We start from the raw sequence: 11,135 nt of genomic DNA on the forward strand, positions 1-11,135 counted from the left end.
AAATGATACAAATGTAAAAGATCAGTAATTTCAGAATGTAATTGCAATGCAGAGCTTTTCTAACAGTAGGTGTGACTTCTGTCTGTGTCCCAATGTCAAGTCAGCCTGATGTTTAAATTACTTTCTCAAATGTAATTTAAACAAATTCTGGGATTAACATACCAAAGAACAGAAACCCATTCTAAAAGATGAAAGATTTAATCTAAACTTCTTTAATGCAGCACATCTCCGTGACACTCAACTCCTTTGGCTATACGTTCTGTGCTCATGATCTCATTCTCCACAACCACCTGATGAAGGAGTGGTGCTCTAAAAGCTTGTGCTTCCAAATAAACCTGTTGGACTATAACCTGGTGTTGTGTAATTTTTAATTTTGCCCACCCCATTCCAACACCGACATGTCAACATAGTTTCTCGTGAACGCAGCCCAAACATCCCGATGCTGCCAGTAAACTTTACAATGCCGATGAAATGACAGACTCTACACTCCTGAAAAATTTACAATTTCTAACGATACTGGCTTCTCATTCACTGCTCCATCTGATTTGCGACATTGGAAACTTAGTGCAGGAGGCTGAAAGAAATGAGCAGCTTTAAAACAAAAACGTCTTGGAGCTCAAAGCTTTCAGTGAGAGTCTGAGCCCAGTGGTTAAGTTCAGGTAACCTTTATTGTGACCCAACTTTATTACAGCTTCAGATCCCCCAACAAAAAGGCAGAGAAAGGGTAGCTGCTTTTTAAACAGCTCAAGGTCAAAGCCCACATATCTCCCCTACCAGACCTCACCGTCTTTACTATTGGGCATCACGAAGTTGTCCCTTTGTAATTGGATCCTCAATACAGCCTTAACCTGGAGGAAGTATTGCCTCACTCAGCAATTTCAACCCAAACCCTGTCTCCAAGTAAGTTTCTCCCCGCTCCTTTGCCAGGAAGGGGCAGTGTAGAGTCAATTGCACTGCTGTGGGTCTGGAGTCACATGTAGGCCAGACCAGGTAAAGGATGCAGCTGGGACGACTGAGTGAATCCTTTCCCACAACAGAAGTTGCTTCTCTAAAAGGATGCGAGTGAATCAGATGAGGGTCCTACCCCGCCCCCGAAAATGGTTTCATCGTTTCTTTCAGAACTCCAGATTTCTGACCGAATTCCAATTCCGCCGTCTGCTGCCGCGGGATTCGAACCCGGGATCCCCGGAACTGGTTGATCGCCCAGTCAATAACAGCACTCGGCAGTCACTCCTTCAGTCCCCTGCTGTGGCATGTGAACTCGCTGGTGCCTCCGTAGGTGGGAGGAGAGGGTGATGGCCTTCCCTCACTCAGGGCAGCTGAAGGGCTTCTCTCTGGTGTGGTCCCGCTGGTGCCTCTGCAAGTTGCCCACCTGACTAAATCCCATCCCACACACGGGGCAGGTGAATGGCCTCTCCCTAGTGTGGACCCGCCGGTGCTTCAGCAGGTCGGAGGAATCACTGAAGGCCTTCCCGCACTCTGTGCAGGGGAATGGCCTGTCCCCGGTGTGGACCTGCTGGCGAGTCAGCAGATTAGAGGCCCGGGTAAAGCCCTTCCCACATTTGGGGCAGCTGAACGGCCTCTCCCCGGTGTGGATCCGCTGGTGAGTGAATAGGGTCAAGGCCTTGGCAAAGCCCTTCCCGCACTCAGGCAGGAGAATGGCCTCTCTCCCGTGTGACTGCGTCAATGAATCTCCAGGGCAGATGGGACACAGAAGCCTTTCTTGCAGTCGCCACACTTCCACGGTTTCTCCATGGGGCAGAATTCCTCAGGTTTCTCCATGGCCGAAGCTTCAGCTGAACACAAACACATGCGGGAGCAAAATGAGACATCAAGGCATTAATACAGGCACCAGAGAGAAACTGAACTGATAGACATGGCAAATGTTGGTGGCAAGCCAGAGTCACAAAGATATACAACACAGAAACAGACACTTTGGTCAAATTCTTCTATACTGGCCAGATATCCTAAATAAATGTGGTTGCATTTGCCAGCACTTGGCCCATATCCCTTCCTACTCATATAGCCATCCAGATGCCTTTTAAATGGTGTAATTGTACCAGCCTCCACCACTTTCTCTGCCAGCTCATTTTTTACATGGAACGCTGAAAAAGTTGTCCCTTAAGTCTTTTAATTCTCCATCTGCCTTGCCCTCACCCTAAACATATTACCCTCTAGTTGTGGACTCCCCTATCCCAAAGAAAAGACCTGGTCTAGTTACCCTATCCATGTCCATCATGATTTTATAAAAGTTTATAAGTTCACCCTTCAGACTCTGGCATGCTAGGGAAAACAAACCCACTCCATCCTTCTGTCCCTCCTCACCCGGGTAATTAAGTCCCATACCTGAGATTGCAGAGTATGCTCCCTCCCTGGATTCACTCCTATTGCTACAAGTGAACAGATTCCCAACCTCCCAATGTGAAGAGTTGCCTAACAGAGGGGTCTCAACTTCTGCCCCACCACCAAAATGGATCCGTTGGTTCTGGCAGCAGACACAGAGGAGTTCATCAGACGCATGAGACTCCGGGAATTCTTTCAAGATGCCGGCAGTGATCCCACTGATGAACTGGAACAGTCATCACAGGGATCTGTAGAGGAGCGACCAAAGAAGGTGTCAACGTGGACCCCACCGGAGGGCCGCTGCCCTGGGCTTGACATGTATGCTCAAACCGTCAGGAAATATATAAATGCCAGATTCATCAGCCGTATCCACAAGGTAGAGCAAAACATCACCCGTTCACAGCGCAATGCCATCCACGCTCTCAAAACCAATCACAAAATTGGCTCCTCCTTTATCTGCTGGTTTGATGACATTGTCATTCAGAATAGAACAGATTACTGCAAGGAAGTGTCCCGACAACTGAACAACCAGGAACACTACAGGCAACTTCCAGCTGATCCGACCAAAGAACACACCCGAGAATCAAACACACTGATCAGAACTTTGGATCCAATCCTTCAGAGTTCCCTACGCACCCTCATCCCATGTACTCCTCGTGAAGGCGACTTCTACTGTCTTCCAAAGGTACACAAAGCCAACACACTGGGACGTCACATCGTGTCGGGCAATGGGACCCTATGTGAGAATCTCTCTGGCTATGTGGAAGGCATCTTGAAACCTATTGTACAGGGGATCTCCAGCTTCTGTCGCGACACTACGGATTTCGAACCGGGAACATTCCTCATCACAATGGACGTTTCCGCACTCTACACCAGCATCCCCCACAATGATAGCATTGCAGCAACAGCCTCAGTACTCAACACCAACAACTGCCAGTCTCCAAACACCATCCTACAACTCATCCGCTTTATCCTCGATCACAACGTCTTCACCTTTGACAACCAGTTCTTCTCCCAGACACACAGAACAGCCATGGGGACCAAATTTGCACCCCAATATGCCAACATTTTTATGCACAGGTTCGAACTAGACTTCTTCTCTATGCAAGATCACCAACCAACATTGTACACCAGATACATTGACGATATTTTCTTCCTCTGGACCCTTGGCGAGGAGTCACTGATAAAACTACACAGTAACATCAACAAGTTTCATCCCACCATCAAACTCATCATGGGCTACTCTCAACTGTCTGTCTCATTCTTGGACACATACATCTCCATCAAGGATGGACACTTCAGCACCACACTCTACCGCAAACCCACAGATAACCTCACAATGCTACACTTCACCTTCCACCCAAACATATTAAAACAGCCATTCCCTATGGATAAGCCCTACGCATACACCGGATCTGCTCAGATGAGGAGGAATGTGACAGACACCTGGAAGTACTCAAGGATGCCCTCACAAGAATGGGGTACGATGCTCAACTCATCTACCACCAGTTCCGACGTGCCATAGCAAGGAACCGTAATGACCTCCTCAGGAGACAGACACGTGCTGCAACTGACAGGGTACCCTTCGTTGTTCAGTACTTCCCAGGAGCTGAAAAATTACGCCATGTTTTTAGTGACCTGCAACACATTATCAATGAGGATGAGCACATAACCAAGACCTTCCCCACACCTCCACTACTTGCCTTTGAACAACCGCCAAACCTCAAACAGATCATTGTTCGTAGCAAACTGCCCGGCTCTCAGGACAACTCCAACAACCCTGTCACGGTGGACGCTGCAAGACGTGTCAGATTGTGGACATAGATACCACTATTATGCGTGGGAACACCTCCCACCTTGTACATGGCAGGTACTCATGTGACTCAGCCAACGTTGTCTATCTTATACATTGCAGGCAAGGATGCCCGGAGGCATGGTACATTGGGGAAACCGAGCAAAGGCTACAACAACGGATGAATGGGCACCGCACAACAATTAACAGACAGGAGGGTTCCCTCCCAGTTGTGGAGCACTTCAGTGGTCCAGGACATTCAGCCTTGGACCTTCGGGACAGGCAGCAGAGGAAAGTGGTCAAGCAGAGGTATCCATAGGGAGGGCCTCAACCGGGACCTTGGTTTCATGTCACATTACAGGTGATCACCATTGAACTACACACACACACACACATCCACACAAACCGTTATAGACACACACTCACACAAGCACCCCCTCACACACTTAAGACACTCTGCACTCACTACACACACACACATACACTTTCTCACATTCACAACCCCCACCCCAGACAGACAAACACACACACAGACAAAGATCCACATGCACACATATTTTGTGGGGTGAATTTGTACTTTCAGGGTTACATTGTACTTTGCTCAAAAACTGCATGCATTCATGTAGAACTCTGAGCTCAGAAACTGCATGAATTTATGTAAATCTCCGTGATCTTACTTTTTAGATTAGAATCAATCTAAACATCATAGGACAGACAGAGGACACGGGGAGAAAGTGAGGACTGCAGATGCTGGAAATCAGAGCTGAAAATGTGTTGCTGGAAAAGCGCAGGTCAGGCAGCATCCAAGAAGCAGGAGAATCGACGTTTTGGGCATGAGCCCTTCTTCAGGAATGAGGAAATTGTGCCAAGCAGGCTAAAAAAAAGGTAGGGAGATGGGACTTGGGGGAGGGGCGTTGGAAATGCGATAGGTGGAAGGAGGTTAAGGTGAGGGTGATAGGCCGGAATGGGGGTGGGGGCAGAGGGGTCAGGAAGAAGATTGCAGGTGAGGAAGGTGGTGCTGAGTTCGAAGGTTGGGACTGAGACAAGGTGGGGGGAGGAGAAATGAGGAAACGGGAGAAATAGGAGTTCATCCCTTGTGGTTGGAGAGTTCCTAGCCGGAAGATGAGACACTCTTCCTCCAGCCATCATGTTGCTATGGTCTGGCAATGGAGGAGTCCAAGGACCTGCATGTCCTTGAGGGAGTGGAAGGGGGAGTTAAAGTGTTGAGCCACTGGGTGGTTGGGTTGGTTGGTCCGGGTGTCCCAAAGGTGTTCTCTGAAATGTTCCGCAAGTAGGCGGCCTGTCTCCCCAATATAGAGGAGGCCACATCGGGTGCAGCGGATGCAGTAAATGATGTGTGTGGAGGTGCAGGTGAATTTGTGGTGGATATGGAAGGATCCCTTGGGACCTTGGAGGTAAGTAAGGGGGAGGTGTGAGCGCAAGTTTTGAATTTCTTGTGGTTGCAGGGGATGGTGCCAGGAGTGGAGGTTGGGTTGGTGGGGGGTGTGGACCTGACGAGGAAGTGGTCTTTTTGGAACGCTGATAGGGGAGGGGAGGGAAATACATGCCTGGTGGTGGGGTCCGTTTGGAGGTGGCGGAAATGACGAGGGATGATACGATGGGGGCCAACACCTTCAACATATTGTCTAGTTATCACCATTGTTAACAGCTAACCCGAGAATGCAACTTCAAAAAAAAGGTTTTGTGATTTACACATGGAAGTGAAACTATCACTGTACTCTAATAGATGAAAGGCTTAACAGACAATCAATGTTTCAATATATAATTTCAGTTACATCACACTGTAAATTTGCGCTATAAATTCTGTGTTACGATCGAGCCCTTCACTATCACCTGATGAAGGAGCATCGCTCCGAAAGCTAGTGTGCTTCCAATTAAACCTGTTGGACTATATCATTGTGTTGTGTGATTTTTAACTAAGGGAGGGAATATTGCTCTGAAACTGATAGGGCCACTTCATCAACAGGGTGAATGGGAGGAGCGACAGGCAAGGACAGGGGGCAGGGTGATGATGACGGCAGGTTCCCGCACTGCGCCTGCTCCGGACAGGCGGCCGACCGGCTGGCCCGCACTGTTTGCAAGAATCCCTTCCCATCAGAGAATCACCCCGCAGTGTGGAAGCAGGCCACTCGGCCCAACGAGTCCACATCGACTCTCCGAGGGGTAACCCCCCACACTCATTGCTCTACATTTGCCCCTGACTATTGTACCTAACCTGCACATCCCTGGACGCTATGGGTAATTTAGCATGGTCAATCCACCCTAATCTGCATATCCCTGAGCACTATGGGTAATTTAGTATGGTCAATCTACCCTAACCTGGACAAATTTAAAAATCAAAACACCAACTTAGTGTCGAACAAGTTTATTTGAAAGGACTCGTGTTCAGAGCATTGCTCCTTCATCAGGTGGTTGTGGAGAATAAGATCATAACGCACAGAATTTATGGAAAAACATTAGTGTCCTGCCACTGCAATGATATATTGAATGTACCTGGATTATTAAGTCTTTCATCTTTGAGAATGGTTTGCAGTTATCATTAATATGTAAATCACAGATCTTCAGGTAAGGCCCATTTTCGACATAACTTGAGGTTTTATAACAAAAGGTGACATCTCAGCTCAAACACTGCGTTAAAGGTGTGAGGTCAGAGTCTCTCTGTATCCCGATCTTCAGTCAGACTGGTTCTGTTTCCACAGAGGAATTTACAAAATATTACTTGTATTGACCGCCTGCAGGTTGTGCATTTTTTGAGCAAAATAGAACGAATCTGCAAATATAATGCCGCAAACACACATTCACCCCCATGAAGGTGTCTGTGTGTGTGTGTGAATGAGAGAGAGAAAAGTCTATTTCCGTGCTGTAAATTCTATGTCTATTTGATTACAGATGCTTTATTCCCATCGGTGTAAATATTGCAACTGGGTACAAATACTTAGATGCAAGGGAGAGAGAATTCCTCAAGTGGGGCACTAGAAGAATCCTGGGAGATCCCTATTTCTAGTTTACTTCCTCACGAACAAACATTAAGCACGTGCACCTATTCGTTTCTAATTTTGTTTCTTGTTTGATTCCCTGCTATGACTACACTATGTGTCTGGATGGTTGACAGGCTGGGAGTTTGTGGGTTGGGTTGCGATTAACTGAATGTTTTATTGTTCCAGAAGGCATAAAAGTGGGTCAAAGCTTCAGCAGAAATCCAGCAGAGCTGAGAACAGACCTACATCTTACTCTGTAGGAACAGGCAGATCAACAGAGGATAGAGAAATCAGGACCTGAAATCCAGGCTGACACCAGACTACCCTGTGATCAGTGCTTCGATTAGCAGTGCCAACCCTTTACCTAGCTTCCCATTTGATTACTCCTCCATACTCAGGATCCAATCCTTGTCACCCTTAAGCCGTGTAAGGAGTCTCAGATCATAATTATTCTCTGATGTGTGCTGTCAATTCATTCACTTTTGTTACAATACAGCGCACATTCAGACACACCATTTTTAATTTCAATTTTTGTGATCTTTAGAATCCAGTTTTGATTGCTGGTAAATTTATTCTCCTGGTCCCTTTCTATCTTTCTCTGGTGTTCACTTTCCACATCACTACATTGCTTACTGGCCTTGATTTGGATTTGCCATGCTAGATTGCCCATAGTGTCCAAACGCAGTATTCCAAAAGTGTCCTAAACAACATACTGTACAGCAGCAATATGACCTCATCTCCTGTACTCAATTGACTGACCAATAAAGAAAAGCATACCAAACACCACCTTCATTCTCCTATATAGCTGCAACTCCACTTTCAAAGAACCACAAACCTGCACTCCAAGGTCTCTTTGTTCCGCAACACTCCCCTTACATGTGTCAGTCCTGCCTGGATTGCCTTACCAAAATGTAAACATCACATTTCTCAAAATTAAACTCCACCCGCCACTCCTTGGCCCATTGGCCCATCCGATCAATTCTAATTTAGAGTGAACTCTCTTTGCTCTCATATTCCCTAAGAGCTGAAAACCTCCATTCCACAGCCCTCCATTCTCACTTTGTTGAATCTAAACCCTGCTGTACCTCATTCTGAAGGGTCTGGTTCATGCTGATTAACTCAGGGGATATCTAATTGAAACATACAGAATACTAAACAGCATGGACAGAGTGGAAGTTGGGAAGATGTTTCCATTGGTCGGAGAGACTAAGACCTGAGAGCATAGCCTGAGAGTAAAGGGAAGGCCTTTTAGAATGGAGATAAGGAGAAACTTCTTCAGCCATACAGCGGTGAATCAATGGAGGCCAGATCAATGAGGATATTTAAGACAGAGCTAGGTAACTTCTTGAGTGCCAAGGGGATTGAGGGTTACGGGGAGAAAGCGAGAATATGGGGTTGATAAACTTATTAGCCACGATTGAGTGGTATGAGCAGACCTGATGGGCTAAATGGCCTAATTTCTGCTCCTATGTCTTATGGTCTCTTGCTATCCTGGACACAGTGAGAGAATTGGGAGCAGGAGCCGACCATTTGGTCTTTCGAGCCTGCACCACACTGAGCAGATCATAACTGGATACGAATCTACCTATTTCAGAGGGAGGAGGAGAGCTTCTTCAAGGCAGGCAACCTTGCAAGAAGATTTGCAGTAGGTTAAGATCAACTAGGAAAAGTGAGGACTGCAGATGCTGGAGACCAGAGTTGAGAAGTGTGGTGCTGGAAAAACACAGCCGACATTTCGGGCATAAGCCCTTCTTCAGGAATGAGGCCACACATCATTCCTGATGAAGAGCTCATACCCGAAACGTTAACTCTTCTGCTCCTCAGATGCTGTCTGGCCTGCGGTGTTTTTCCAGCACCACACTTCTCAACTCTGGTCTCCAGCATCTGCAGTCCTCACTTTCTCCTACGAATCTACCTATATCTAATTGGATAGGCTGGGACTTTTTCACTGGAGCATACGAGGTTGATAGGTGACCTTAAAGAGATGTATAAAATCATGAGAGGTAAGGATGAGGTAAATGGCAGGTGCCCTTCCCGAAGATGGCTGTTTCAAGATCAGGGAGCAAATTTTGAAGGTGAGAGGAGAAACATTTTTTAAAAACATAAGGGGCACCATTTTCTTTTCACATGTAGTTCAAGTGTGGAAAGAATGTTCAGAGGAAGTGGTGGATACAGTTTGACATTTAAAAGACATTTGGAGAAGTACATGAATACAAAAGGTTCAGAGGAATACGGGCCAAACACAGGCAGGTAGGACGAGTTTAATTTGTGAATATAGACAGCATGAACTAGTTGGACTGAAGGGTCTGTTTCTGTGCTGTCTGACTCTGAAACTGGTCTTAAAACCATTTTCTCGTCTTCCTCCATAAACATCCACTTCATTGTTTTTGAATGTATTCAATGACCCCCTAACTGCAGTAAGACACCCCCACTTCTGAACTCAATTCCTCTTGCTCATATACCACTTGCCTTGCTGATTGCTTGCTGCATCCGTCTGACAACTGGCACTGACTGATGTAGAAGGACGCCGAGGCCCCTTGGTGTGTCCAGACATCATTCCTGATGAAGAGCTCATACCTGAAACATTAACTCTTCTGCTCCTCAGATGCTGCCTGACCTGCTGTGCTTTTTCCAGCACCATACTTATCAACTCTGATCTCCAGCATCTGCAGTTTTCACTTTCTTCACAACCCAATACATCTCCATTTAAACAATACACCTCCTTTCTGTTATTTTCCACCACAGCAAAGGCTATAACTTCGCATTATGGTACTGCATTTGCCATGTGTTTGCAAATTGTGGTATTCTGTACACTGGGGAGACCAAGCGGAAACTTGGGGAAAGGTTTGCTGAGCATCACAGCTGGGTCTGCAGAGGCCAACCGGACCTCCCAGTCACCACCCATTTTATTTCCCCTTCCAACTCCCTTTCCGACAAGAACATCTTTGGCCTCCTCCATTGCCACAACGAACCAAACTGCACATTGGAGGAACAACATCCTATCTTCCTACAGCTAAGAGGACTCAACATTCAGTTCTCCAATTTCAAATAACCACCCTTCCCATCACCCCACTCCCTTCCCAGCCCCGACCCCTCATTTCCACTGCTCCCTGCTACAAAGCAGATTCCTTTCTCCCATTGACCAACCGTGTCGTACCTTCAGCCTGTCTTCACCTATCCCCACTTCACCACCCTGACCCCAGGAAGTCCTTTATCTGCATCCATCCCCAGTCTTGAAAAAATATTACACCCAAAACATTGACTTCTCCACCTCCTGATTCTACTTGGCTTGCTGTGTTCTTCCAGCTTCCTACCTATTAATCTTGCCAATTGAGACACACCCCTGGACCAATGTTTCCAGAGTCTCTCCCTTCCCCGATTCATTCGCTTTCCTTTCAGTTGTTGCAAGTCAACCCCAGAATGAGAAAGAAGCGGAAAAACGAGGGCGGGAAAAGAGAGAGAACCATACTCACAGATCTTGGACAGAGGAAAGAATTTGCAGTCTGGGTGAAGCTCAATCTTCATTCAGAGAGGGAGGAACACGAGTAGCACCTTCAGTAGCTCATGGTCGAACTTCCGCACTCAGACAATAGTAGCTCCGAACGGCAACCACTGTCTTCTTCCGGTCCTCCAGTGCTCTCTATTGGTCAATTAAAAGAAGGTCGCGCGCCCTATTTTGCGGACAGCGACGAGCATGCCCATGTTTTGCTGACACTGACGGGCATGCGCACTGCGTTTCTGACACCGGCAAACATGCGCAGTATGCTCTGCGTGGATGCTGGTGTTCCTAATAGATATTAAGTTTCCAAATGCCAATAGGAAGAAGAGGTCGAGTCACAATTTTTTTCCCCTGTGGCTCGACATTTAATTACTTTTGCATCTTGTCTTGCTGCATAACTTTCCCCTTGTTGAGAGAGAGTGTGTCCCAGTGAGCTGACTGTGAGAAGGAGCTGTAACCAGATGAAGAAATATTACACTATTCGCAGTAGCGGGTGACTGTA

General features: G+C 46.9%; 1 protein-coding gene and 1 long non-coding RNA gene across 2 annotated transcripts; one reads left to right on the forward strand and one right to left on the reverse strand.

The window, feature by feature from the left end:
• Nucleotides 1-649: 649 nt before the first annotated feature.
• Nucleotides 650-10,824, reverse strand: LOC140460318 (uncharacterized). The gene is made up of 2 exons (XR_011953983.1): nucleotides 10,608-10,824; nucleotides 650-1,796 (listed from the first exon to the last, which is right to left on the reverse strand). It is a non-coding gene; the product is annotated as an uncharacterized lncRNA (long non-coding RNA).
• LOC140460316 (uncharacterized) lies at nucleotides 1,756-8,828 on the forward strand. Its single transcript, XM_072554783.1, has 3 exons — nucleotides 1,756-4,496; nucleotides 4,820-5,020; nucleotides 7,321-8,828. The coding sequence occupies exon 1, from the start codon at nucleotides 2,471-2,473 to the stop codon at nucleotides 3,866-3,868; it is 1,398 nt and encodes a 465-aa protein (XP_072410884.1). The 5' UTR covers nucleotides 1,756-2,470; the 3' UTR covers nucleotides 3,869-4,496; nucleotides 4,820-5,020; nucleotides 7,321-8,828.
• Nucleotides 10,825-11,135: the final 311 nt, after the last annotated feature.

Source organism: Chiloscyllium punctatum, chromosome 36, assembly GCF_047496795.1.
Source record: "Chiloscyllium punctatum isolate Juve2018m chromosome 36, sChiPun1.3, whole genome shotgun sequence".
Lineage (NCBI taxonomy): Eukaryota > Metazoa > Chordata > Chondrichthyes > Orectolobiformes > Hemiscylliidae > Chiloscyllium > Chiloscyllium punctatum.

What these genes read in the sequence shown, in the direction of transcription:
- LOC140460316 (XM_072554783.1), top strand. Translation starts at nt 2,471, where the DNA reads ATGGATCCGTTGGTTCTGGCAGCAGACACAGAGGAGTTCATCAGACGC.